Source organism: Vigna unguiculata, chromosome 6 (genome assembly GCF_004118075.2).
Source record: "Vigna unguiculata cultivar IT97K-499-35 chromosome 6, ASM411807v1, whole genome shotgun sequence".
NCBI classification, from domain to species: domain Eukaryota; kingdom Viridiplantae; phylum Streptophyta; class Magnoliopsida; order Fabales; family Fabaceae; genus Vigna; species Vigna unguiculata.
The window spans coordinates 6,815,775-6,843,106 of NC_040284.1; the positions used below are offsets into that span (position 1 = coordinate 6,815,775).

Consider the following 27,332-nt stretch of genomic DNA (forward strand, 5'->3'; position numbering starts at 1 on the left):
TGATTGTTTAAAATTGGTGAAGTGGAGAATGTTATTAACTGATTGATTATGTTATTGGAAGCAAAGTAGAAGCACACCTATGCTTCTTGTTTCTTCACATTTTAAAATTGTTATGAAAGTAGTTGATAATAAGTTTGATGTTGTAGTCTCTTTTTGAGCGATGATGATTCCAATAACATTGGCACTGGTGGTGATTCTCACTAGGTTGGTTTATCAGGCCATAAAACCCCAAGCTCCTAAAATTTGTGGATCCATAGGTGGTCCTCAACTTACTTCACCCATAATGAAGTTTACCTTGTGTTTCGATGAAGCATTTGAACAATGTTAAGAAATTGAAATGCATTGTACTTGAATTGCTTGTAATTAAATTCCCTTTATTTTCTAAATAATTTGTTTGGATAACGAAATTAAAATACCTTATATTTCAATTTCTTATTTGGATAAACAATTGAATTTCTTATGAGATAAAAATTTCGTTTTGACAATATTTTTTAGGCTTAATTATGCTTTAGTCTCAGGCCCACTCGATCGGCTTATGTTCTCGGGCCCGTCCGGCCCGTTAAGGTGTCGTTGGGCACGTCGGACCTGTCTTGGTCGTCAGGACCATTCCGCCTGTCTTGGTCATTGGGCATGTCTGACCCGTCTTGGTTGTTGGGCTCATCTTGGTCATCGGGTTCGTTTGACTCGTCTTGGTTGTCGGGCCCGTCTTGGTCTTCGGGTTCGTCCTACCCATCTTGGTCATCGGGCACGTTCGGTCCGTCTTGGTCGTTCGACTCGTCTTGTCTGGGTCGTCGAGCCAACCTGGTCTGTCTTGGTCGTCGGGCCCACCCGACTCGTTTGGCTCGTCTAGTCGTCGGCCTGACTCGTCGAGACCACCTATCGACTGCCAAATTGACAACTCTACTAAAGATGTCTAGAGTGTAAGGTTGAGTGAGAAGAATTTGAAATTCTACCTATTTCAAGGATATTTGAATTTTTTCTAATTTAGCTAATTGGAATACTTCAAAAAAATGCTTGCATTTTAATAATGCCTTTTAGTTTCTCTATCCAAACAAAGGATTTCATCACAAAGAAATCTAAATTCTTCAAAAGTTTGAATTACTTCATTAAAATGCTTTATCCAAACACACCATTAGTATTATGAGGCATTTAGCCTACCGAGAATTTGTGTTCCTAAGGAAGAAGCTAGGTACAAAATCATTGTCATTCATCGATATAACAATTTTAAAGACACAACTTTGGCAGTTTCTCAAGTTTTTTTCAACTACTTGCTCTTCTTTTGTACTGTTACACTCCTGTGTTTGGTATAGTTGTAAATGGTAGTGTATAAATATAGATTATTAAATGTTAAATTTGTTGGGTTTGGTTGTATGCAGCAGTGTTGTTTAATATCGGCCATGGCGCCGATATGGCGGAAACCGGTAGCGGTTTTCCGGCCAGCCGCCATAACAAGGCGGGGGCGAATCGGAATTTGCGTGGCGGCTCGTGGCGGCCGTTTTGCGCGTGGCGGGTGGCGGTTGCGGAACGCTCGTGGCGAAAATCTCGGACAGCAGGAGAAGAGAAGAGAAGAAAGAGAAGAAAGAAGGAGAAGAAAGAAGCTGTGCAGTGGCGTGTTGGTGTTGGCTGCAGCGGCGCGTTGGTGTTGGTTGCAGCTGGTCGCATGAAGAAAGAGAAGATGGCCAAAAACTTAAGACCTAAACCTAATAAACCTAAGTGGTTTGAAATTGGGCCTTGGCCCACTTCTCCATCCAAATTTCTTCACTCACCCATTTAATATTCAACATTGATCAAACGTACAGAGTTACCTTATTTCAACTCTGCCAATCCAAATTTCTTCATTCACGATCAAACATCTCCATATTTTTTCACTATTACCTCATTTCAACTTTGATTCTGTCTATAATTTTTCACTATTACCTCATTTCACTTTGATTCTGTTTTTATTCTATTCCCAGATAATAAACTTAAAAATTTGATTACGTCTCCAAAATACTTTTCTCTGATTTTATTTGTCTATCATAATTTTTTCATAATTTCAGTTGCCATATTTATTTTTTCAATTACCATATTTATTTTCTAAAATCTAATCTTGGCCCATTAAACTAATATTTAACCTAGTCTTTGGGAAAACTTTCTTCATTCTTCATTATTTTATTCTATTCAACACCAAAAGTCCTTAAAATTTTCCTACTTGCTGCTGCCACCACTGCAACCAGCTGCCACCCACTGCCACCAGCTGCCACCGTCACCAGCTGTCGTCCGCCGCCAACCGCCACCGCCGCCAACCGTCGCCGACCGCCGCCGCCCGCCGCTGTCAAGTTTGTTTTTTTTTTCAATTTTTTTTGTTTATCTTTTCTATTTGTCTAATTTTACTATAATTATTTTGTAAAAAATATATCTATTTTTCAGCAATAATAATGACCAATGATAATGATCCTCCCAGAACATCCCAAAGGAGTGATCCGGGATGGAAATATTGTCATCCGATGGATGAATCAAATTTAAATACAACTATTTGCAATTATTGTGGGAAAGTCATGAAAGGAGGAGTTACTAGAGCAAAAGAACATCTCATGGCAAAGAAGGGCAATGTTGCTGCTTGCACTAAGACTCCGAAAAATGTGAGAGAAGAACTTTGGAAATTATATAAAGAAAAAGCAGATAGCTCCTCTATCAATCCTAGATATAATGCAACCAATGATAACCATGAGAGTGAAGATGAAGTTGAAATTTCTACGGCTAGCAATGATAAAGGAAAAAATAGCGGTGGAAGGAAAGGACCAATGGATATGTTCTGTAGAAATCCAGCCGCTGCGATAGAGAAGAGAAAAAAGGAAAAACTAAGGCAAGCTAACATCAAAGAGGCATGTGACAAAAATTTAAAGGCCTCGGTTCATCAATATATTGCTCGATTTTGGTACCAAGCAGGTTTGTCATTCAACCTTGTGAAATTGAAAAGTTTTCAAGATATGATTGATGCCATAGGTGCTTATGGACCCAATTTACCCGCGCCTAGTTATCATGAAATCAGAGTTCCGCTTCTCAACAAGGAAGTTGAGTACACTGAGAAGTTGTTGCAAGATCATAAATTGCAGTGGAGCAAACATGGTTGCTCTATTATGTCAGATGCATGGACTGATCAAAAGCAACGATGGTTGATTAACTTTTTGGTGAGCTCCCCTGCAGGGACAATGTTTGTCAAGTCCATTGATGGTTCAAACTTTGTGAAGACAGGAGAAAAACTATTTCAGATGCTTGATTCCCTTGTGGAGGAAATTGGAGAAGAAAATGTTGTTCAAGTTATAACAGATAATGGGAGCAATTATGTGTTGGCTGGTAAGTTGTTAGAAGAGAAAAGACCTCATCTCTATTGGACTCCTTGTGCTGCCCATTGTATAGATTTGATGCTTGAGGATATTGGAAAACTTCCTTTGATAAAGAAGACAATTCAAAGAGGAATTAGTCTTGTTGGCTTTATCTATAGCCATTCTAGTACCTTGAGTTTGTTGAGACAATTTACAAATAAGAGGGAATTAGTAAGACATGCAGTTACAAGGTTTGCTACCTCCTATTTATCATTACAAAGGTTGCATCAAGAGAAGGGAAGTTTGAGAAAGATGTTCACTTCTGATGAATGGAGCAATAACAAGCTATCAAAGGAAGCCAAGGGGAGGGAGGCTACAAAAATTGTTCTTATGCCTTCATTTTGGAATCAAGTAGTATTTACTCTTAAAGTCATGGCTCCTCTTGTTCATGTGCTTCGTTTAGTTGATGGGGAAAGAAAAGCAGCTATGGGTTATATATATGAAGCAATGGAGAAAGCCAAGGAAACAATAATGAAGTCGTTCAACAACGATGAAAGTAAATACAATGATGTATTCACAATTATTGATAATAGATGGACATGTCAACTTCATCGCCCCTTGCATGCTGCTGGTCACTTTTTGAACCCAGAGTTCTTTTATTCCAACCCAGACATGGAATTTGATTTGGAAGTTACAAACGGATTATATGATTGCATTAGGAGGTTGGTGCCAAGTAAAGATGTGCAACAAAAAATTTTAACTGAGTTGCCTCTTTATAAGAGTGCAAATGGACTCTTTGGTGATGATTTTGCCAAAGAATCAAGGAAAACCACAGCCCCAGGTGAGAGACTTAAACACTTTTTAAATTGTGCTAAGATATAATGGTTACATTCTAAGCTACTTTCGTTGCTTGTGTAGCTCAATGGTGGAAGAATTATGGGCATGCAGCTCCCAACTTACAAAAACTAGCTATCAAGATTTTAAGCTTGACATGTAGTTCATCAGGATGTGAGCGCAATTGGAGTGTTTTTGAGCAAGTAATAAGACAACTCATTTCATTATTATATTAGTTTGTAAGTTGTAGAAAGCAATTAATTTACATATTACTTATTCACATTGCAGATTCATTCAAAGAAAAGGAATAGACTGGACCACAAAAGGTTGCATGATTTGGTTTACATAAAGTATAATCAACAACTTGCTCAAAGATACAATATTAGGGATGAAATAGACCCTATTTTATTGAATGACATTGATGAATGTAATGAGTGGTTAGTGGGAGAAGTTGATGATGATAACGATAATGAAGAGGGAGGTAATGATTTGGTTTTTCATGATGATCCCGCTCTTAATTGGGCAACTGTTTATGAAGCTTCAGGTATTGGAGAACCAGTAGTTTATACAAGGAGACAAGCAACTAATAAAAGAAAGCAACCATCAAATGATGATATTGTTATTGGATCTTCCCATGCTTCTAAGAAAGGTCCAGGTGCAACTCCAACTCCAACTCCAACACAATCTAAGAAGGGTAAAGAGAGGACTCAAATTCAAGTTCAAAATGAATTGCATGATAACTTTGATTCCGAGTTTGAAAGATTACTTAACTTTGACAAGAGTCTCTCAGAAGGGGAAGAGGAGGAGGGATATGGCCCATTGGATGATGACATTGAAGAAAATTATGTTGGAGTTGAAGAAGAATATGATGATTAGAAAGAGACTTAATACATACATTTAATGATTTTTTGCTATTTTATGTTTTGAACTTTAAATTTGTAGTGTTTTGAATTTTTATACATAATATCATTACTTTTTCATTAAAATTATATGTGGTGGTATTATATTTGTTTTTATAAAGGTTATGGCTTCCGTTATAATTACTTCCGCCATAACCCGTTATGGTTTCCGTTATAACTTTATAAAGGTTTTTGGGGTTGCCGATATTTTCCGTTATCCGATATCAATAACACTGGTATGTAGGAACTTATTGAGGAGCTTTTCATATATTTCCTCCATTTTGACAGGGTAGGTTATGCTGAAAGTGACCCACATTCATCACATTCTGTGAAGAGTGAAGCTTATGATATTCAAGAACTGGGTGATAAATTAGAGGTTGGTGACTAGCTATAATCAAATGGTTCAATAAATTCTCATTCTCATATAAACATTAATTTTAAAAAAAACTTTGAAATTTTAAGAATTATAAATTTATTAAGTAGCTTCAGCTTTGAAAAGAAGCTTTTAATTTAAAATGTAGTGTTAATTGGTTGGTATCCCATTAGTATTAATTGGTCTATCATGAATGTGTTGGGATGATGCTCTCCTCTCTTATATTTTGTCCTGTTCCTAGTGTATTTTACTTCAAGATCATGACTATCTTCTTTAATGTATTATATGAATCTATCATTTAAAGCACTTTTTTTAGTTACTTTAATCAGTAAAATGATTCTTCACCCCAAATAGTTACCACTACAAAAAAAGAAATATATAGCATGGGTAATTTTATGGAGGTTAAAAAGACCTCCACAAATAAAGATCATATAAATTGATTATGATAGATTTTATAAAAGCTGATAATAGAGGGATTTTTTTATTTTTCTTTAGGAGGTTTATGACCTCCGCAGATTGTAACACATTCTTCTCATGATGAATTCACGTGTTCCCTCCCAAATCAGAAAAGTTATTGAATCTTTCCCTTTCCCTTTCAGAGTGTCGATTCTGCTCCGCGATTAAGCCATGTCGTAGCCTCCGTTGCAGTGATCTTCGTCGCGCTAGCTCCGTCGCGCCGTCTCTGTTGCGCCAGCTCCGTCCCGCGGTCTTCGTCGCGCTAGCTCCGTCAAAAAAATAAGTTTAGAGTGCCAATCGATTCTGCTCCGCGATTAAGCCATGACGTTGCCTCCGTTGCAGCGATCTTCATCGTGCCAGCTCTATCGCGCCAGCTCCGTCCCGCGGTCTTCGTTGCGCCAGCTCCGTCGTGCCATCTCTATCGTAGCCTCTGTGGTAGCCTCTTTCATAGCGAATCAGTGACTCCGTGATTCAGCTTTGTTATGCCCTCTCCGTCACTCTGGTCCTCCATCACATGTGGTTGTGATCTAGTGGCTTTTGTAGAGTCAAGGTACATCTAGTGACTGCAAGCAAATTGTTTGTGTTTGTGTTTGGTACATATGTTGAGTGTTGTTAAGACGTGTTGGAATGGCATTCCCTGAATAAGAGGAAAATTTCATTTCAATTTTTGTTTTCTACCAACAGAGGAAGTGTAGAAGTTAAAGGGTAAATTTATAACATTTCAGATTCTTAATTAACCATTAAATAGACATCCCTAATCTAAAATGTTAGACTTTATGCAATAGTTGGCGCACTAAATGTGGAGGAAAAGGTTATTTAATGGCGATGTGGGACAATATTGTAAGTGGCGGTTGGTGGTTGGAGGGAGGGTGTTGCGATGAGGAGGAGGAGGAACCATGGTGAGACTGAGAAGAACCGTTCTAAATCTGGGTAGACATGGTTGATCGGTTACTATGTATGCTACTGAGAACGATATATATAGTGATGGCTATAGATGGTTGGATATGGAGTTTAGGGAAGAAAAAAGAGGGTGAGGAAGTGAGTGAGAGAAGGAATGAGTTGGTGCACTGGAGAAAGATGAAAATCACGTCTTGTGGTCTTTTGAGAGGGAATGAATTGGTATAAAATGTAAGCAGCAGCAGAGCTACCTTTGATCTCTGTTTAGAAATTTTGAGCTCAAAACAATGTCAGGTTTGAGAATTTTGACCCCTGTTCTTTAGTGAATTAAATCCCAAAAATTCATCAACAAAACTTGTTTCATTGGTGCTCCAGAATGCTCACAATGTTCCCCACCAAATCCATTAGGACATTAGTGTGAGTATTTCTCTCCTTGAATAATTTCCTCATAACTTCCTCCATGCTCACACTAGAAAGAGTTTATTCCATCTATTACAATTAAATCTACTGTAACATAGAAAGAAAAACAGAGAAAAGAAAACCAGCAGAGAATTTATGAAAGATCTTCTTCATATTGATAGACCAGAATGTTGGCCTTTATATATAGGGAACATCTAACAGAAAGGAATATATTCTCTAGAGCTGAGCTGTCACAGTGGTTATAACCGTATAACAAATACAGAATCTGAGTCAAAACAGAATTGCAGAATATAATTCTATATACTCTAACATTCCCCCTCAAACACAAGGTTATTGAAAGGAATCAATAACATTGAGTTTGTGACATAAGATACAGAACCGAGCTTGAGAGAGGGATTTGGTGAGGATGTCAGCAACTTGATCAGTAGCAGGGATGTGGGAGACAATTAAAGAGCGATCCAAAACCTTTTCTCGAACAAAGAAGATGTCTAATTCCATGTGCTTTGTGCGAGAATGTAGAACTGGATTATGGCTCAAAGCGACAGTACTTTGATTATCACAATAGATGACCGGTGTGGCACACGCAATTTTTAACTCTTTAAGAAGAGATTGCAACCATAAGAGCTCAGAAGCAGTGATAGCAAGGCTGCGATATTCGGCCTCTGCACTGGACCGAGCAACTAAAGTTTGTTTCTTAGACCACCAAGAAACCAGATTTTTACCAAAATAAATACAAGCACCTGAAGTGGACCTTCTGTCATCAATATCCGAGGCCCAATTAGCGTCACAGAAAGCAGTGAGAGTATACTGGGAAGAACTAAGAGCAGGCTGAAGATGTAACCCATAAGAAAGAGTACCCTTTAAATAGCACAGAATGCGTTTGACAGCTTTCCAGTGAGCAGATAAAGGTTGAGACATGAATTGGCAAACTTTATTGACACTAAAGCCAATCTCAGGTCTGGTTATAGTGATATATTGCAAAGCACCCACAATGGATCTGTAGAGAGCAGGATCATCAAAGTAGTCAGAGCCATACTTGGAAAGTTTGAGGCCACCTTGAAGAGGAGTGGAAATGCCTTTAGCTTCTGTCATGCCAGCTTTGACAAGGAGATCACGAATGTATTTGGTTTGACAGAGAAGAAGAGAGCCATCAGGAAGATGTTTTACCTCAATACCCAAAAAATACTCAAGATCACCAAGTTGTTTAAGAGCAAAAACAACATGCAGTTTGGATATTATAGATTGCAGCAACACAGCAGAAGACCCAGTGAAAATTATGTCGTCAACATAGATAAGCACATAAACACAATCAGAAGCAGTAGTGAGAACTAACAGAGAGGGATCACACTTGCTGTGAACAAATCCAAAACTGACCAAGGTAGAGGTAAGTCTATCATACCAAGCGCGTGGGGCTTGTTTTAAGCCATAGATGGAACGATGAAGTTTGCAAACAAGAGAGGAATCAGAAGACTCAAAACCAGGAGGTTGAGTCATGTAGACATCTTTCTGTAAAATGCCATTTAAGAAGGCATTATTGATATCAATTTGTTGCACAGACCAGCGATTGGTTAGAGCAAGTGTAAGAATCAACCGAACAGTAACCGGCTTAACAACTGGAGAGAAAGTCTCAGAATAGTCACAACCTAACCTTTGATGAAACCCTTTAGCAACAAGACGGGCTTTATACTTTTGAATAGAACCATCTGGGTTTTCTTTGATGCGAAACACCCATTTGCAACCAATAGCAGTGCGGCCAAAAGGAAGAGCAGTAAGGGACCAGGTCTGATTGGCCATTAACGCATCATATTCACATTGCATAGCCTCACGCCAAGGAGGAGAGGACAAAGCTTGCTTAACAGTGGAAGGTTCTGCAACAGTTAGAAGTAAGGTGGGAAACCTACGGGGTTTAACAATGCCAGATTTTGAACGGGTTTGCATAGGATGAGTGGGTTGAGATGGTAAAGGCAAAACAGGAGGCAAGGAGTGAGACTCAGGAGAAGAAGTTGACACAGGAAAAGGAGGAACAACAGGTGGGTCTAATGAATGGGATTGGGAGGAGAAAGACACAGGAGGAGACGAAACAAGAGGTGTGTCAAGAGTAGCATGCTGAGTGGGAGTGACAATCACAGAAGGAATGATGCCAAGAGGAAGAACCCGAGAGGATGAAGGGGCTAATAAAGGAGGCTGGACTTGAGTGGCAAAGGGAAAAGTATGTTCATCAAAAATAACATCCTTAGATATAAAAATTTTGCCATTAGTATCGAGACATTTATACCCTTTGTGACAAGGGGAATAGCCTAAAAAGGTACAGGCTGTGGACCTAAACTGTAATTTGTTGTTATGGTAAGGACGTGTGTGTGGAAAACAAGCGCAACCAAAGATTTTGAGGAAATGATAGTCAATTTCTTTGTGAAAAAGAGTGAAATATGGGACATGATAAGGAACAGCAGATGAGGGAAGACGATTGATGATATAAACGGCAGTGTGGAAAGCATGGTCCCAAAAAGACAGAGGAAGAGAAGCTTGAGATAGAAAAGTAAGACCCATGTCCACAATGTGACGATGTTTGCGTTCGACTACACCATTTTGGTGGTGAGTATGAGGACATATAAGACGATGGTGAATACCAAGGGATGTGAGATAATGAGTGAAAGGTCTAAATTCACCACCCCAATCTGTTTGAATTTCTGTAATTTTGTGATTCAATTGAAGTTCAGCAGAAACTTTAAATTGTTTAAAAACATGGATGGTTTCAGATTTGTGCTTTAGAAAATAGATCCAAGTGTATCTGCTGTATGCATCAACAAATGAAACATAATAGTTATACCCCATGGAAGATTTAATGTGCGAGGGACCCCACAAATCACAAAAAACAAGTTGTAACGGCTTAGTATAAGAATTTAAAGAGGAGTGAGAAGGAAGTTGGTGGGACTTTCCCATACAGCATGCTACACAGAAATCTGAAGAAATTTTATTTAATGGAGAGAGATTACAGCATTTAAGAACATTTTGTAAAACTGTAACAGATGGATGGCCTAGCCTATTATGCCAAAGGGAAAACATAGTGAACTTGTGTGTGGGTACAGTGGAAACAGAGGGTGATTTGTGTGTAATAGAAACAGATGGAGCATGAAGAGAAGGCTGACGATGAGAACGCAATGGAGGCAAAGGAAATTGATACAGACCATCACGACCAAGATACCCACGAAGCAAGATGGAGTGATCAACCTGAGACTTGACAAAACAAACAGAGGAGTGAAATTCGAAATACACGTTATTATCTTTGGCAAACCGACTAACACTCACAAGGTTTTTATTAAGGGCAGGAACATGTAACAAATGCTTAAGCTGCAAAGAGATGTGGGGATCATGAGAAGAAGAAAATGTTGCAGAACCTGAAAGATGAATGGGCAAACCTTGTCCGTTACCAAGGAAGACATGATCATCCCGGGAAGAAGGCATAGGGTCAATAATATTTGTGGCATCAGGGGTTATATGATGTGACGCGCCAGAGTCAACAAACCAGTTCTGAGACTGTTGGGCAGGAACCGGGACAGGTGGGGCATATGTAGGAGGTGGAGGCGGTGGAGGTGGGGCATGAGTAACATATGCATGAGGTGGAACAGATGGCATAGGATGAGGAGAAGACGCCTATGGTGGATGAGAACGTGGCGAGAAAGAGGCTCCTGGAAACTGAGTGCCTTGAAAGTGAGGTGAATGGGAGGAATAAAAGTGTTGTTGAGGCGATGCAGAAGCAAAAGTATATGATGGAGCCACATAGTTGGGGTCAAAGCGAAAATAACAAACTAAAGCGGTGTGGCCATACTTGGTGCAAACTTGGCATTGAACGTTGCTACGACCAGAGCGCCCACCCCTACGACCACGACTGGATCTGCCGTGCTGATAATAACCTCCCCGTGTAGAGGGCGGATGGGGAAAGCGAGTTGAGACGGCGAGCGCATTTCAGTAACTTGAACAGTGGGGGTTGAAGCTGTTTGTGAATGTGCCTGAGTGAGGTTGAGAGAAACACTGTCATTATCATGTTTGAATCGCTCAAGACGTGCTTCCTGAGCGACCAACAATGACTCGATCTCGGCAAACGAGAACAGTTCAGGTTTGCTATGCATAAGAGAAAGAAATGCTTCATATTCAACGGGAAGGCCTTCAAGGAGAATATCTAACTGTTCGGACTCAGAAACAGGATCACCAATCGAATTAAGAGAGTGAACGAGAGCCTTGATATGGAGAAGAAATTCACTAATAGAGCGATCACCTTTCTTGATGGTGCGGAGTTCTGTACGCAGCTGAAGTGCCCGAGCCTTTGTCTGAGAGTGGAAATGGGTATGAATTTTATCCCAAACTTGAAACGCATGATTACAACCAAGCATACGCGCTAAGAACGGAGCAGATAAGGAAGACTGCAACCATGAAAGTAAGAGTTGATCTTGGGTCTCCCAAGTTGTGTATTCTGGATTTTCAATCCCTAATTCATGATCAGCAAGAGAGAGAAATTGCAAGGGAATGGACGGATTGACGAGATAACGATGAAGACGATGGGCTTTAATCACAGGCTCGACTTGTTGTTTCCAGACTAAAAAGTTAGTGTCGGATAGCTTCTCAGATATGACATACGAGAAGATGATCGGAGTCGTCGACGAAGATGCCATTGGAGAAAGAGGAGTCGTGAGCTCAGGACCGGTGCCCATAAATTAGGCTTCACGCTCTGGATACCATATTACAATTAAATCTACTATAACATAGAAAGAAAAACAGAGAAAAGAAAACCAGCAGAGAATTTATGAAAGATCTTCTTCATATTGATAGACCAGAATGTTGGCCTTTATATATAGGGAACATCTAACAGAAAGGAATATATTCTCTAGAGCTGAGCTGTCACAGTGGTTATAACCGTATAACAAATACAGAATCTGAGTCAAAACAGAATTGCAGAATATAATTCTATATACTCTAACACCATCACACATACTCATTTCTTCATCACAAAACGTACCCCTGCATCCATCACATATACATGTCTTCTGTCCTTTGATAATATGCCCGCAGCTCAGGATCTTATCTTTGCCTAACTTTATTTGATTATTGAGTTTCTCGCATATTTCTTAGATGAATTTTTTTTTTCATGATAATTTTTCATGCACACAGATTAGAACAGAACAAAGAATGTGAGATAAGACGATAAGTGTGATATGATAAAACTGGGTTATTTAAAGAATATACATTTATTTCTTAATGGTGCTAGTATGAGTCAAAAGGTCCCAATTGTGAGCACCCGTAAAATTTATTTAGGCATCATTATATTCGTAGGTAATTACGTTTAGTTGTTCTTTTTTTTTCTCAACTTTTGTTTCTTATTCACTCAATAGCGATGGCTTTTATTCTTTTTCTTCCCATAAAAAATATTTCTAAACCACCTTATCATTTTTTTTATTTAACTTCCTTTTTCTCTTATGATTATTTTATTTTATCATAAAAAAATATATAGATCTTGTAGCACAGACATCATGTAAAATAGATTTTTAAACTGAGAAAACGTCTAAAAAATGTTAAAAAGATCGAGAGTGAGTATAAAACACGCTTAAGATCATTAAATATGTTTTATTGAAACGGTCAATATATTTCACACTATTTTCTATGCTAATTTTATTAGTATTTATGTTTATAGAATATTGGTTATAAAGACTTAAAAATAAAAAAAATAGAATTTTGTTTGATTTTCTTTGTATTATTGTAATTGGTAATGTTTGTGTGGTGATGAAGTAAAGTGTGTAACGTATGAAAATAATGGGGAGAGGTGAAATAGTGATGGATGAGGAGGTGGCGAATGCAGAATGAAGAGTGTGTGTGGCCTAAGTGATGAGTACCAAGTTGTTGCAAGTGTGGGACTTGATTTTCTTTGTGAAGCCAAGTGGCATTATCTTTTCTTTGTCCTTGATTTCTCCAGTTTAAACTTTTTCAAAATGTTTAGTTTGATATTTGTGAAGATATTACATGGTGAATGTGGTGATTTCGGACTATGCCAAGTGTAGAGCAATAAGGTTTGGAATTAAAAGCAAACATGCTTTTTCCAGTTTGTACATAATGTTATGAGAAGTAGCATAGCTGTTTGACAAAATGAAATTACTAGCCTTCAGAACTTTGCATTTTTTTTTTCTTTTCATTATGTAGTCCAACTTTTTCACTAGCTTTGATGAGGTAAAGAAACATGTATGGTAATGGTACCTTCCATCATTACTTTTCTTCATTCACACAAGTATTTTCAATTTGAATAACACATACTATAGGTTTAAGTTGAAGGATTCATTATTTAGTTAAGAAACAGATATGAATTATACATTTCAATGATCTTGGAGAAGAACTTGAACTAACCTACAGAGAGGAACTATCTCTTCCTCAATATCACGGGTCCAAAGCGACCACTCTATTTGCAAAGCTGTGATGGGATGAACAACATGTGCTCTTCTTATAGTATCAGGACTAGCTTCAGATAACGACATTGGCAGAAAAATATATTGTGTTTGCAGAGTTCCGAAGCAACTTAGGGTGGAGAAGGTGATTGAGCGTGTTTTAAGTTGTTATTGGTGGTTTTTATAGTGATATAGTGTATTTTATTAGAAATAAGGAGCTTTTAGGAGAAACACTATACATTGCTCCTACCCTCTAATTAACTTGTGTACAGAGGCGAATAAAGGACTGACTACGCAGCTAATTATTTTTCGTAATTATAACTGCTAATTTTATAGCATGTGCTGTATAAGATAACAAATCTATATTAATATGCTAGCTAATCTTGATGAGTACTGTGACATTCTCTTAACAGGAATCACAAGTTAGTGAGTTTTCATTAATCTGAAATTGAAGGAGCAACATTCAGCAGTCACTTCTGAGAAGAAGGTAATTAAGTTTCAATAAACCTTGATTCTTTAAGGAATGCATAGTTATTAGTTATTTCACTGAACAAAATTACTCCTATGTTTCTACACTGAACAGAATGTGGCTTAGTTCTCTACACATGTTTTCAAGCCATTTTGCAGATGAAAAGGCAGAGTTGGTTCCATTGTTATGTTTGTGATGATAACATGATAAAAACTGAAACCCAAATAGAAACAAGGATTTTATAAGTTAAATTAGAATTGGTACAGTTCTCCCCAGGCACTAAAAAAAAAAGATATATAGCATGGGTTATTTTATGGAGACCTCCACAAATAAATATCGTATGGACAAATTATAATAAGAATTGGTGAACTAATCCAAATTCTATCTCTATCAGTAAGATTAATCCAGTCCACTGATCAACTTGGTTATCCACAGTACTGTTTCGAAGTAATAATGACTATGATATTTTAATAGGTTATTTAATTTTTAGTGTTATCTGTTGTAATAAGTGCCCTAGTGGTGGAAAAAGTAATTGTTAATTAATTTGAGACTCTTGTGAAAGTTTGCTTGAATTGGTATAAAATGTAAGCAGCAGCAAAGATACCTTTGACCCCTGTTTAGAAATTTTGAGCTCAAAACAATGTCAGGTTTGAGAGGACATGTCCATACATGAATTGACAAATGTTGTTGTATGCCTATAGGAACAAATTGAAGTGGTTTGACTCAAAGCACTAATGATGAATGAGAGGTTTCCCCTAATGATGTTGTTGGTAGAATGTTAGGCCCAGAGCATTCTGGGAGGGTGCGATGCAAGGGTTTAGGAGCAGCTCCTACTAACTCATTTTGAAATACAAGATTTCGACTTTTGGATTTAAGCATTGCTTCATCTAGTGCTGCCACATCATCAACATCTTCTGATCAGTGGCAACAGAAGTACACTAATTTAGAATCCCAAATTCAAACCACCTTGGGTGCACCAAAAGCCTACATGATAATGAAGGAAGGAAAGATCCCTGATGAATTAACTGCCTTCTTTGATCCTCAACCACAAGTAAGTTATGTCCAGTCTCTGGAAATGTGCATTTGGAAATGCTCAGCCTTTGGAAACTAATTATCTTGGTACTTATTTGTGATGTGATTTTTGATACAAGAATTATACTGTATCGGTGTAAGTTAATCATCGATACCAAATAATCATGATTTTTGTGTGGGTCAATGATCTAGTAATAAACTATTTAAGTATATGCATGTTGATTTCATGATTTGAGGTTGGCGTCCTTCTTGCAACTAATATGTATCTTTTATAATTTCAGCAAGACGTCCTTCTATGGGTACAAGAGGATCATCTGGTGGTAGCAACATTTAGGGTGTTGATGATGTTTTTTAGGATGAAACTATTTTAGTGTATTATGAACTTTGAGTAAGTATGAATTAAGTTGTAATTGTTTTCAATTTAAATTGCTTTTATGTTACTATGTTGATTTTAAGAATCAAAAGTTCTAATGATATATATTTGACCACTTTGGTTGAAGTATTTGATTGAAGTTTACAAAAAAAATATTGTTGATACAAAAGTATAAGTACCTCAAATGGTGACATACATTGTGAAGTATAGTAGGAAATTCTAATTACAAACAAAATATTGTTTTTTATGATATTTGAATAACGCAAGAAAAATGAAGTAATAAATCTCCAAATTAAATAATACAAACGAAACAGGTTAAAACCTTTACAGATAATCCTCAAATTGAGGAAGGTATTAACCTCCACAAAAAAAAAAAATGAAAAACAAGAATTTTGGAATCAAATAGGTTTATGGAAATAAAGGAGGTTTTAAACCTCCACAAAATAATAGTCATGAATAAGAGAAGTTATAACCCTCCATTAAAAAACTTCCACAATATAAATCTGGTATCAAGGATTGTAGAAAATCTCCACAAATAACTTGTGGGGAACCTATCTGTGGAGGTTTGAACAACCCCTGCAAATTATTTTGTGAAGGGTAAAAACCTCCGCTAAACGAAATTAAAACCTCCTCAATTTAGTTTTTTTTTATAGTGTACCGTGCATGTAAAAAAATCATGTTATTATTATTCAATTCTTTAATACTTTAGGGGTTTAGAAGTGTTTTAAATTTAAATTTAGATTTAACAAGTGTCAATAAACATGACCATGTGTAGGGAGTTTATTTGTGGGTCGTGCATATATTAATGTTAGATGATGACGTTGGAGTTCTGCGAGAGATTCACACTCTTTTATACCATTTTTAATGTTTTTATATATAAATTCTATTTTTATTACTTTTTTTATTATACTTACATTTTAATATTTTCAAAATCTAATAAATAAATTTAAATATTTGATAATTTAAAATTTCTTTTAGTGCATTTATTTAATTGGAACTTGATTAGTGGTTTCTGCTTCAGCTTCTATTTATAAATATTCATGCTCCATGAATTGAATAGAGTATGCAGTTTTCAGTTTTATTTTTTCAGTTGTTAGCTGCAACGATTAAAGCATTTTATTGGTAGCATCAACAACACCAAGAACAAGACCACATCAAGAAGTTAAGAGCAACCACAACGAAACAACCAACTAACACATCAAAACCAACACCAAAAATGACATGACTAGTATGCTTTAATTATTAGGCATTTGGAGTTTTTCGCTTCTTTATTATGTTAGATTATGTTTTATTAGAATTTGGTTAGGATTATATCTTAAAGTTTTAATTTGGACTGAGTTATTAGGACTTGTTTGTTTATAACTTGGATTTGGATTATGCTTTTATTTTGCATTTCGATTTGATGTTATTTTTACTTGGATTTGGATTAAGTGAAGTGTTACTAATAAATTTTGTTATGAAAAAAAATTTACAGAAAATTGCTGTCAATTTTTTTTAAAATATTTTATATAAAACACTTTTCGCAACAAATTTTGTAAAAAATATTATGAATTTTAGGAAATAATTACTCACGAAGGAATTATCTATCAATTTAGATCTTTAAAAAAAATAGCAGAAAAAAAAATTCTTGCAAATTTTTTTAACAAATTTGTAAGAAAATTATCATGTAATTTGAAAATTTTTAGTAATATATTAACTTTTAGTATCAATAATGTGGGTAAAATTTTATTTTGTTAATTTAAATTTTATTGTAGGTAAAACAATTGGGGAATAGAAAGAAATATTTTTTAATTTGAAAAGCACTTTATTGCATGCAGATTCAAATATGAAATAATCTGTATGTGATAACAAATATGTGTTCATTACCTACGGATTATTTCGTATGTAAGTTACATACAGATTATACAGATTATTTCGTATGTAATTCATCCAGATTTACATACAATTTATATTCGTATGTAATTTTCTACATATTCTATTATTTACGAAAAGTTTCATATGTAATGTTACATACGGATTTTTTGAGTGTATAAAGTTTCTGACGTCTATTTTACATACAATTTTTTTTTATATAATTCGTGGATAATATATCATATTACATATGGAATTTTAAAAATATATATATACGAAATTTGTTCGTAGAAAAAAACACTTTTTTTTTATGGCTTCTTTCTTATAATATCAATGTTTGACCTTAAGTCCTTTTCTTTGTAATTCAATTACTAACTTCGCTTGTTTACCTTGGTGATACATTATAATGTCCGTTTTGAGAAATTGTATCAAGTTCTTTGATTGAAAATAGGAAATAAAATCATTCAATATATAGAAAAATACTTAATGCACAAGATCTTTAGAATGGAGCATTGTCCTCTAACACGATCAAGTGGTGGAAGCAAAATAGATTAAAATTAAGATTAGATGTAGAATTGTATTAAGATTTTAAAATGATTTTTAATATTGTTTATTTTATGTTTGGATCTTTGAACTTTCGGTACTTTGAAATTTATGAACAATCAATAAAAAATTTATAAATATTGGTGCACAAGCTTGACTCTTTTCAAAGATTTATTTCGTTGAATTCCATTGACAGTGTTGAATTATTGCGAGAAGTATTTGTACACGTTCGCCCACGTTATTGTATTATGCAGTGCACATGCAATAATAACAATTACTATTTCATATGTATTCTGAACAACTCGTGGACAATGCACTAACAACCAAAAGGACATATAAATAAGCTCAATTACAATTATTGTGATCAATTCAATCAACTCAAGCACACCCTACTGGAATACACACGACCTATATAACTTATATTGTATTTTTATTACAACAACAACCTCTTAACACAAGATGGCCACTTTGACTGCTACGTAAGTTCATGAACAGCATCAGTTGCTAAATCCTAAACCTTAAACATTAACTCACATGACCACCTAAACTCTTATGTCACTCACATGATTTCTTGTGTCAGTCACATTACTATCATATTTTTTTTAGGATTAAATATGTTTTTGGTCCCTCAAGTTTTAGCAAAATTTAGAATTAGTCCCTCTTCGAAATTTTTGACCAATTTAGTCCTTCATCTTTAGAAATATATGAATTTAGTCCTGTTAACCAGATTTTGTTAAGTTTATCTAACTTTTCAAGCGCATTTCATGATAGTATTTGAATTGTTTACATCGTTTGACCGATTTTCGCTTAAATGCTAACTCAAATATTATTATAAAACGCGTTTGAAACTTCAAATAAACTTAACAAAATTTGATTAAAAGGATTAAATTTATGCAATTTTAAAGATGAAGGGCTAAATTGGTCAAAAGTTTCGATGAGGGACTAATTCCAAATTTCACTAAAACTTGAGGGACCAAAAATATATTTAACCTTTTTTTTCATAATACTGTAATTTGTATATATTTTGGTGGATTCACGAGCCCATAATTCCTCCACCATTTTCTAAGGACATATTAAATATATGCCGCAAGGTTTTTTGTGTATTGATGATGTCAATTTTGTTTAAGGGAAGAAAGCCAAATGTTGCTCATTTAAAAAATTTGGTTGTTAATGTTTTGTGCTAAATAATGGTAAAGAGAATTTGGGTAAGTTTGACTCTAAAAGCAGATGAAGCTATATTTTTGGGATATTTTATTACTAGTAAAACATGTAGCGTTTTTAATAAAAGAACTTTGACTATAGAAGAATCTAGGCATGTTGTCTTTGATGAAATTATGGACCTTAAGGAAAACTCCCTTGAGTTAAATACACCAAATGCAGGTGATGAAGAATACCTAAAGGAAGCATTTAAGGAAATGTATCTAAATGAGAATCCACCTTCTCATCATGAAGATCTTGTAAAAATTTGGAGATTGCCAAGAGGATTGTCTTTGGACAACATCATTGGAGACATATCAAAGGGAATAACTACTAGAAATATGACTAATTTTTGTATGAGTGTAGCTTTTGTTTCATAGATTGAATCAAAAAAATATAGAAGAAACTCTTCAAGATGACCAATGGTATATTGTAGTGCAAGAAAAGTCAAAAGAATTTGAAAGGAATGAAGTTTGGGAACTAATTCCAAGAGAGGACTCACATCAAGTCATTGGAATAAAGTGGGTGTTTAGAAACAAGTTAGATGATGGAAACATCACAAAGAATAAAACTAGGCTTGTTGCAAAAGGATACATTCAAGAAAAATGTATATATTATGATGAAACATATGCTTTGGTTGCTAGGTTAGAGGCTCTATGCCTACTTCTTGAATATGCTTCAATTATGAAATTTAAATTATATCAAATAGATGTTAAGAGTGTTTTTTCTAAATGGATTTATTAAAGAAGATGTCTATGTTGAACAACCTTCTGCTTTTAAGGATTATAAGTTTCGTAATCACATATATAGATTAAAGAAAGCATTATATGGATTGAAACAATGATCTAGATCTTGGTATGAAATATTAAGTACGTTTCTGTTAGAAAATGATTTTACTAGAGGAAAAATTGATTCAAATTTTTTTATTAAAAGAGTAGGTGAACATGTCTTGTTAATTCAAGTATATGTGGATGATATAATGTTTGAATCAACTGATAACTCTCTATGTGAAGGATTTGCAAGTATTATGCAAGAAGAATTTGAATGTCAATGATGGAAGAATTGACATTCTTCTTTGGACTGTAAATTAAGCAAATGGAAGACAGAACCTTCGTATCTCAATCTAAGTACTACAAGGAGGTATTAAAGAAATTTGGAATGGATACTACTAAGGAGGTGGGCAGTCCTATGGCAACATCATTCTACTTGGATAAAGATGAATCAGGTATGGAAGTTAATCAAACTATGTTTAGAGGCATGATAGGATCTCTATTATATCTCACAACAAGCAGGCCTCATATTATGCTAGTTGTGTGTATGTGCTAGATTTTAGGCTAATCCTAAAGAATTTCATCTTACCATAGTAAAAAGAATTTTAAAATATCTTAAGGGAACTAACTATTTTGTTTGCATTATGGTACCCTTCAGGAGCCTTCCGTAGTTTAATAGGTTATTCTGATGTTGATTATAGGGGTTGTAAAATGGATTGAAAAAGTATAAGTGATACTTATCATCTCTTAGGATGTTCATTAGTTTCTTGGCTCTAAGAAACATGCATGTGTGGCTTTATCAACTATTAAGGCTAAATATATTGATGCAAGAAATTGTTGTGCTCAAATCTTATGAATAAAACAACAATTAACAGATTATATCATCTACTTAAATCATATTCCTCTGAAATGTGATAATACCAGTGCAATAAACCTTACAAACTCTTTAAGAAATTATACTTATGATTAAAATCATATAAATGTTTTTTATTTTTTGTTTGCAGAGTTTGAAAATTGATTCTAAACAAAAAAGAAACAAACATAATGAGTTATAAATAAATTCCATTCTTAATTCACAATATTAAATTTCTATCATTAATATTGATTTTAATTATTATTTTGTAGAAGAATTTTGCAAAGGCAAGAGAAAAGAAGCATACACCTAGGAAAGTGTGCTCGGACAAGAAAAAAACAAACAAAACTACGACATGTTTATGGTCAAAGTTATTAGAAGTGAAACAAAATGAACAAATTGAACATTTCAATTGGAGACAAATTTCTCTTACATTCAGTAGAACTGAAGACCAATAATATACAAAGATGATCTTAGACAAGTGCAATCGATAAAAAACTATTCAAAACTTGTTTAAATAGTAAAAATTGTTATGAAAGTTATGGATTGTCCATTGAGTTGCTGATTGTTACTAAGCTTGATTACTATTGATGACATTTACATTATTTACATTACGTATGTAACCCTTAAATTGTACCTTTTGAGTTGTCTTTTGTACCTATAAATAAGGACTTTTCCGCCTTAATAATAAGATATAGAAAACTAGTCTTTGATGCTCTATTTTTTCTCTTTATTCTTCTCTCTATTATTAAATTTATTTTATAACACGTTATAAGCACGATGCTCTAACCAATTGAGTTAGTGGAAACGTTTTCTCTTTAAGGACAGTGCTCTGCGTACCTAAATCAGGTTCTTTCTAATCCTTTCCTTATTGACCATTTTGTCTTATATTCTTCTTTTTTGCGATAAAAATTATTTTACTTATTATTATTATTACTATGGTGATGATTATTATTATAATTATTGTCTATATTAACTTTATAATTTCCTAAATATTGATTATTATCAATATTTTATGAACCAGTTTTAAACAAGTCAAACCTTACAAAATTTGGATTTGTGACTCTTGATATTACAAGGAAGAAATACTCATCTTCTTGAGTATGTCACAAATATTCTCAAATTATTTCATGTCTTCTTATAGCTAAACAAAATAGTGAGTAAATGCAGAAACATACATGAGACTAAATTAGTTATGTTTCATTTTCATAAGTGAATGCAGCAACATCTGATTCATATTTTCATGGTACTTTCATGGTCATACAAGAAATTTCAAAGAGACAATTTGTCATCAGAAGTGGAACAATAGTATGAAGAAGGGAATAGAAAAAGATGAAAAAAATGACAAATAATATGAAAATATAATTTATCATTGTTGTGGTAAAGGCCATTTGGTTCGTACTTGTCTTACATCGAAGCATCCTAAAAAACAGGGAGAAAAACATAGAAACACACCTTGTGTTTATAAAGATGATGATTTTGATTTTAGCCATATGAATGTCACTCATATTGATATTGTTGTTTTTCTTTGCTAAACTAAATATAATGGAAGATGGAAACATTGATCACCTTATTGGTGATGGAAGTATTAATTTTTTTTTATCAAATGGTAGAATAAGTTTCTATGTGACAGTAATATAAATTTATATATTAACTTATTTTTATTATAATTTAATTTAAGGCAAATTTTTTATAGTATTATTACTATATAAAATATGCATGTTTGATGTTGGTTAATGTTTAAGTAAAAATCACTTTTTTTGTATTATGAGATGTATATGTGAAATGAGTGTATAATGAACATTTATTATTATTATTATTATATATATATATATATATATATATATATATATATATATATATATCTTATATAGTAATTGTCATAAAAGTGTGAATGTATAATATTGATATTTTTCTAATATTGGATGTCACATGAATGGCATTATTAAACTTGAATTGGTATTAGATAGAGAATATGCATGGTAATTGAAATGTCATCCCTCAAAAATATATATAATGTTCCATGATAAAGATAGAAACGTTGGATTTTATTGATCACAAATTTTTAAATGTTGAATAGAAATGGTCAATCACTTGTGCATTTAAGTGTACCAATCAAATGGAGAAAACATTGGATTTATGGTGCATTAATTGATTGAAATTGAATTGGAGGATTGAATTTGTGCAACAAATTAACGTAACAAGGGCAATGAAGTAACTTTTAGATAAAAGTAAATAAAAGGGACAATGTGTTAGTTTTGAAATGGTTGAAATGCCAAGAAGGGGGGTTGAATTGGCTAGTTAAAAATTTAGGCTATCTTTGAAAGCTAAAAACCACCTTTAATTGCATCAATTAGATCACCAAGTTAGGATGCAACAACTACTGAACTGTATATTTTTAATCAGTCAAAAACAGAGTTAATCGATTGATTTTACTAAACAAATTTTGTTCTGGTATAATTAACCGATTGAAACAGAAAAATAGTCAACTAAAATACTGGAAAAAATGCAGAAATTCAAATTCGAGAATGATCAAGACAGGTTCTAAATGATTATGCAAACATGTTCAATGTTGTAGATGTCATGAAAACATGCAAGAACACGAAAAAGATTATTGAAACACAAGTTCTTTAATCTTTAAATGATTATACAAGAGAGAAGGGTTAGAGAAATGATGAGATCACAAGATTTTTATAATGGTTCACTCAAACCTGAGCTACATCCAGTTTGTCAAGGCAACCTGAGCTTGACTTTACACTATTTCAAAAGATTTACAAAGTATTCACCCTTACACTTTCAAAATATGCAAAAACCACGCAAAAGACTCTTGAATCACACAAGTATCACACCAGTACAGCAAGAACCCTCTTGTAGACATGGAAAACCACCAAGCACACACACAAAGCTTGAGAAAGATCAAACCTAAATGGTAGCACAACCCAGCCTACCACAAACCACTTTATCCAAGCTTCAAACACAAGCCAAAATCTCCAAGAATTGATCCAAGATCAATCTTCAACTGCTGCAGTTTGGATGATTATGAAAGAGAGAGTTTCCACACGTTTCCAGAACAATTTCGCGCTAAAAAATGATCAGAAGAGCTCTCTTTCGAAAATCACAGCACTTATAGTCAAACTGTTACGAAACTCAACAGGTTGATTTCCAAATCAATTGGTTGATTTCACTTGAATTAAGTGAAATCAGTCAATTAAAAAATAAATCAACTTATTGAATTTGTTGCAGTTTAAGACTACTGCAGCCAACCTTTTAACCTGTTGAAAAACAATTCAACTGATTAAAAGAGACATTTTAACCTGTTGAAAAACCATTCAGCTGATTAAAAGACACAACAAAGACCAAATACATTAAATTAATGTTATAAGGTCTACAATATGAATTACAAACTTCAAATACACTTTCTTAATGATGTAACTATGTGGAGAGCACACGTTCTAGCCTTGATCAACATGAATATCATCAAATCTCCTTTCCTTCATCAATGTAGGCTTCATTCTAATGGAAATGGCTTCAAGATAGTTTAAAAGGGCTCCATTAAATCTTCATCAAATCTTCAAGAAGCATACCACATTGGCTTCACATGTCAACACAATGCATTTTTGGGTGTAGGAAATTTAGATTTTTGAAGATAATAAATTTGAACTTGACTACTATTAAAATATAATGGGTGAATTAAGATTCAATTAAATGATATATTAATTTTTTTTTTTTGTGTAAGAATGTGAAGTAAGGGTTTTGATATAAATTTGTGGTTCTAATTTTATTATACTATACATATTAAAAGTTCAAAGATTTTTGGATATGATATTTTATACTCAGTTTTATTTGATATTATTTGATAATATATGATTGCGAAGTTGATTAATTTTGGGTGGTACATGCAACAAGTTGAGGTTATTAACTTTGTTAAAATTTAATTTATATATATATATATATATATATATATATATATATATATATGATCATTTTAATATGCAATAATATTGGATAGACTAAATATATTGTATTTTACTGATAGTGCAAGAATTAAACTCTCAAGATTATTAATTTATTTTTCTCATGCTTGGTTATTCAAGAACTCAATATTAGCATTATTTCTATATCACAAATAATGTTTTGAAGGCTTGGAAGAGCTATTACACTTCTACAAAGAAGTCTAATAGAAACTTATTAAGTTCTAAAAATATTTGTCTAAATAGATGTCATATTGAGAAAAAAATAAGGAGATATGAAATATCTTTACATTAATGGACTTGGGTTGAATAAAAATAAAGCGTGTATTAGAGAAATTATCAATCTTCTTTTATGGCTTGTATTAAACATATATTAGTACAATTGAAATGCATGTCATTGTAAACCTGAAGTTTACGAATCAAAAAGGGATTTCTTGTTTAGCATGATTAGTTGGGTCATCCTAGATCTATCATGATGCAAAAAAATAGTTGAAAACTCTTGTGGACACTCACTTAAGATTCAAAAACTTCTTCAATCCAATGATTTCTTATGTAATACACGTTTACAAGGAAAGTTGATAATAAGACTATCACTAGAAAACTTTAGAAATGAGTCAATATCATCTTTTGGAATTAATACAATGTGATTTTGTGGTCTAATGCACCCATCATGTGGATCATTTAGATATTTGATGGTTTTAATTGATGCATCAACTAAATAGTCACATGTTTGTTTATTATCAATTTGCAATCATACATTTGCAAAGTATTAGCACAATTAGTTAAGTTAAGAGATCACTTCACGGATTATTCGTTTAAGAAAATTTGTCTTGATAATGTTGGTGAATTGGAATTTGAAGTTGAACATCTAGTAGAACATATGTTCATGCTCAAAATGGACTTGTAGAATTATGAATAAAACGTATAAAGTTGGTTGCAAGACCATTACTTATGAGAGATAATCTTCCAATGACTACTTGGAGATATACAATTTTACATGTAAAAATATTTATTCACATCAAGCCAACAAGTTATCATAATTACTCTATTATCCAGTTGGATTTTGGTTAGTAACCTAATTTTCTCATTTTAGAATTTTTGTATATGATCGAATTTCCCCACCAAAAGGGACTATGATGAGTCTTTAGAGACGATTGAGAATATATGTTAGATATGATTCTCAAATCAATAATAAAATATCTTGATCTGTCAAAAGGAGACATATTTACAATTTGATTTGTCAACTATCATTTTTTATGAATTAGTTTTTCCAACATTAGGGGGAGAAAGAAAACATTTGGAAAAGGATATTGGTTGGAATGAATTATCATTGTCTCTCTTGATCCTCGTACAAAAGAATGTGAACTCGAAGTTCAAATGATAATTCATTTACAACTTAGCCAATCAATTATCAAATGTTTTTACTGACACAAATATGATAATTAAATCACATATACCAACTTTTAATGCTCCAAATAGAATTGATATTAATTCATTACACGATTAAAGTGTGGTAAGCCTATTGGTTCCAAAGATAAAAATCCTCAAATGAGAAAATGAGCTAAAAAGACAAGATGACCTAATCGAGGAGGTGTAAATGACAAAGATTCATTTGACATAATTAATAATTTGGTTCTAGAAGAACCTCAAGTACATGAAATTGTTGAAAATGATGAGATCTCAATAAAATTATGTCATGAATAAGATAATATGGAACCAAAATGAAGTCAATGTTGATGATGTTTTAGCATATAATATAATGATGAATGTTATATATGAATGACAATGAGGATCAAGATTGTCGACAAAGAAATGATTGGCCAAATGAAAAGATGAAATAGAAGCATAATTAGATTTGCTTGTTAAACAAAATGTTTTTTGACTTGTAGTCCACACATCTGAACGTGTAAAAGCTCATTGATATTATAAAGAATGATAATTATATAAAAATCCTTGAAAGATTTAATTTGCCCAAAAATGCAAATTCTAAAGTGGATTATTCAATAAAATTGAACAAGTCCCTTTTATGGATTAAAGCAGTCAAGACGTATAATTATCCATGTAAGTACTTGTTAAAAGAAAGGTACTTATCGTTGTATTTATGTGAAAATATCAAAAAATGAATTTGTCATAATTGTTGTTTATGCATGTAACATAAACATCGATGGAACTTCTAATGAGTTCACAAAGGCAATTGATTGCTTAAAGAAAGAATTTGAGATGAAAGATTTTAGAAGTACAAAGTTTTGTTTGAGATTACAAATTGAGTGCTTAAATATAAGTGTTTTTGTACATCAAGATGTTTATATAATAAAGGTGCTTAAAAAGTTCTATATAGACAAGTTATATCATTTTTGCACTTCAATTGTAAGGTTTTATATGTTGATAAATGTCCCTTTAGACCTCACAATCATGAAGAACTTCTCAGTTAAGAAATACCATATTTTAATTATTAGAAAATGATTACTCAAATAATATTAATAATAATAAAAATATAAAATGATATAATAATAATAATAATAAATAGAGCAATAATAATACTGAAATGTATATAAGATATCAACAATTATAATAACAAGAATAAATAAATAAATAAACAAGGGAAGGAGTAGAAATATCCTGGGTTGAGGCACGCATAGCGCTATCCTTAGAGAAAACGCCCCT

The 27,332-nt window shown here is 33.6% G+C and overlaps 1 protein-coding gene across 1 annotated transcript; it reads left to right on the forward strand.

The window, feature by feature from the left end:
- Positions 1-2,417: 2,417 nt before the first annotated feature.
- LOC114188342 lies at positions 2,418-4,015 on the forward strand. The gene is made up of 2 exons (XM_028076938.1): positions 2,418-3,955; positions 3,997-4,015. Exons 1-2 carry the CDS (start codon positions 2,418-2,420, stop codon positions 4,013-4,015), a joined length of 1,557 nt encoding a protein of 518 aa, XP_027932739.1.
- Positions 4,016-27,332: the final 23,317 nt, after the last annotated feature.

Bases quoted from the DNA above. Each gene is read 5' to 3' on its own strand.
- LOC114188342 (XM_028076938.1), top strand. From the start codon at position 2,418: ATGACCAATGATAATGATCCTCCCAGAACATCCCAAAGGAGTGATCCG.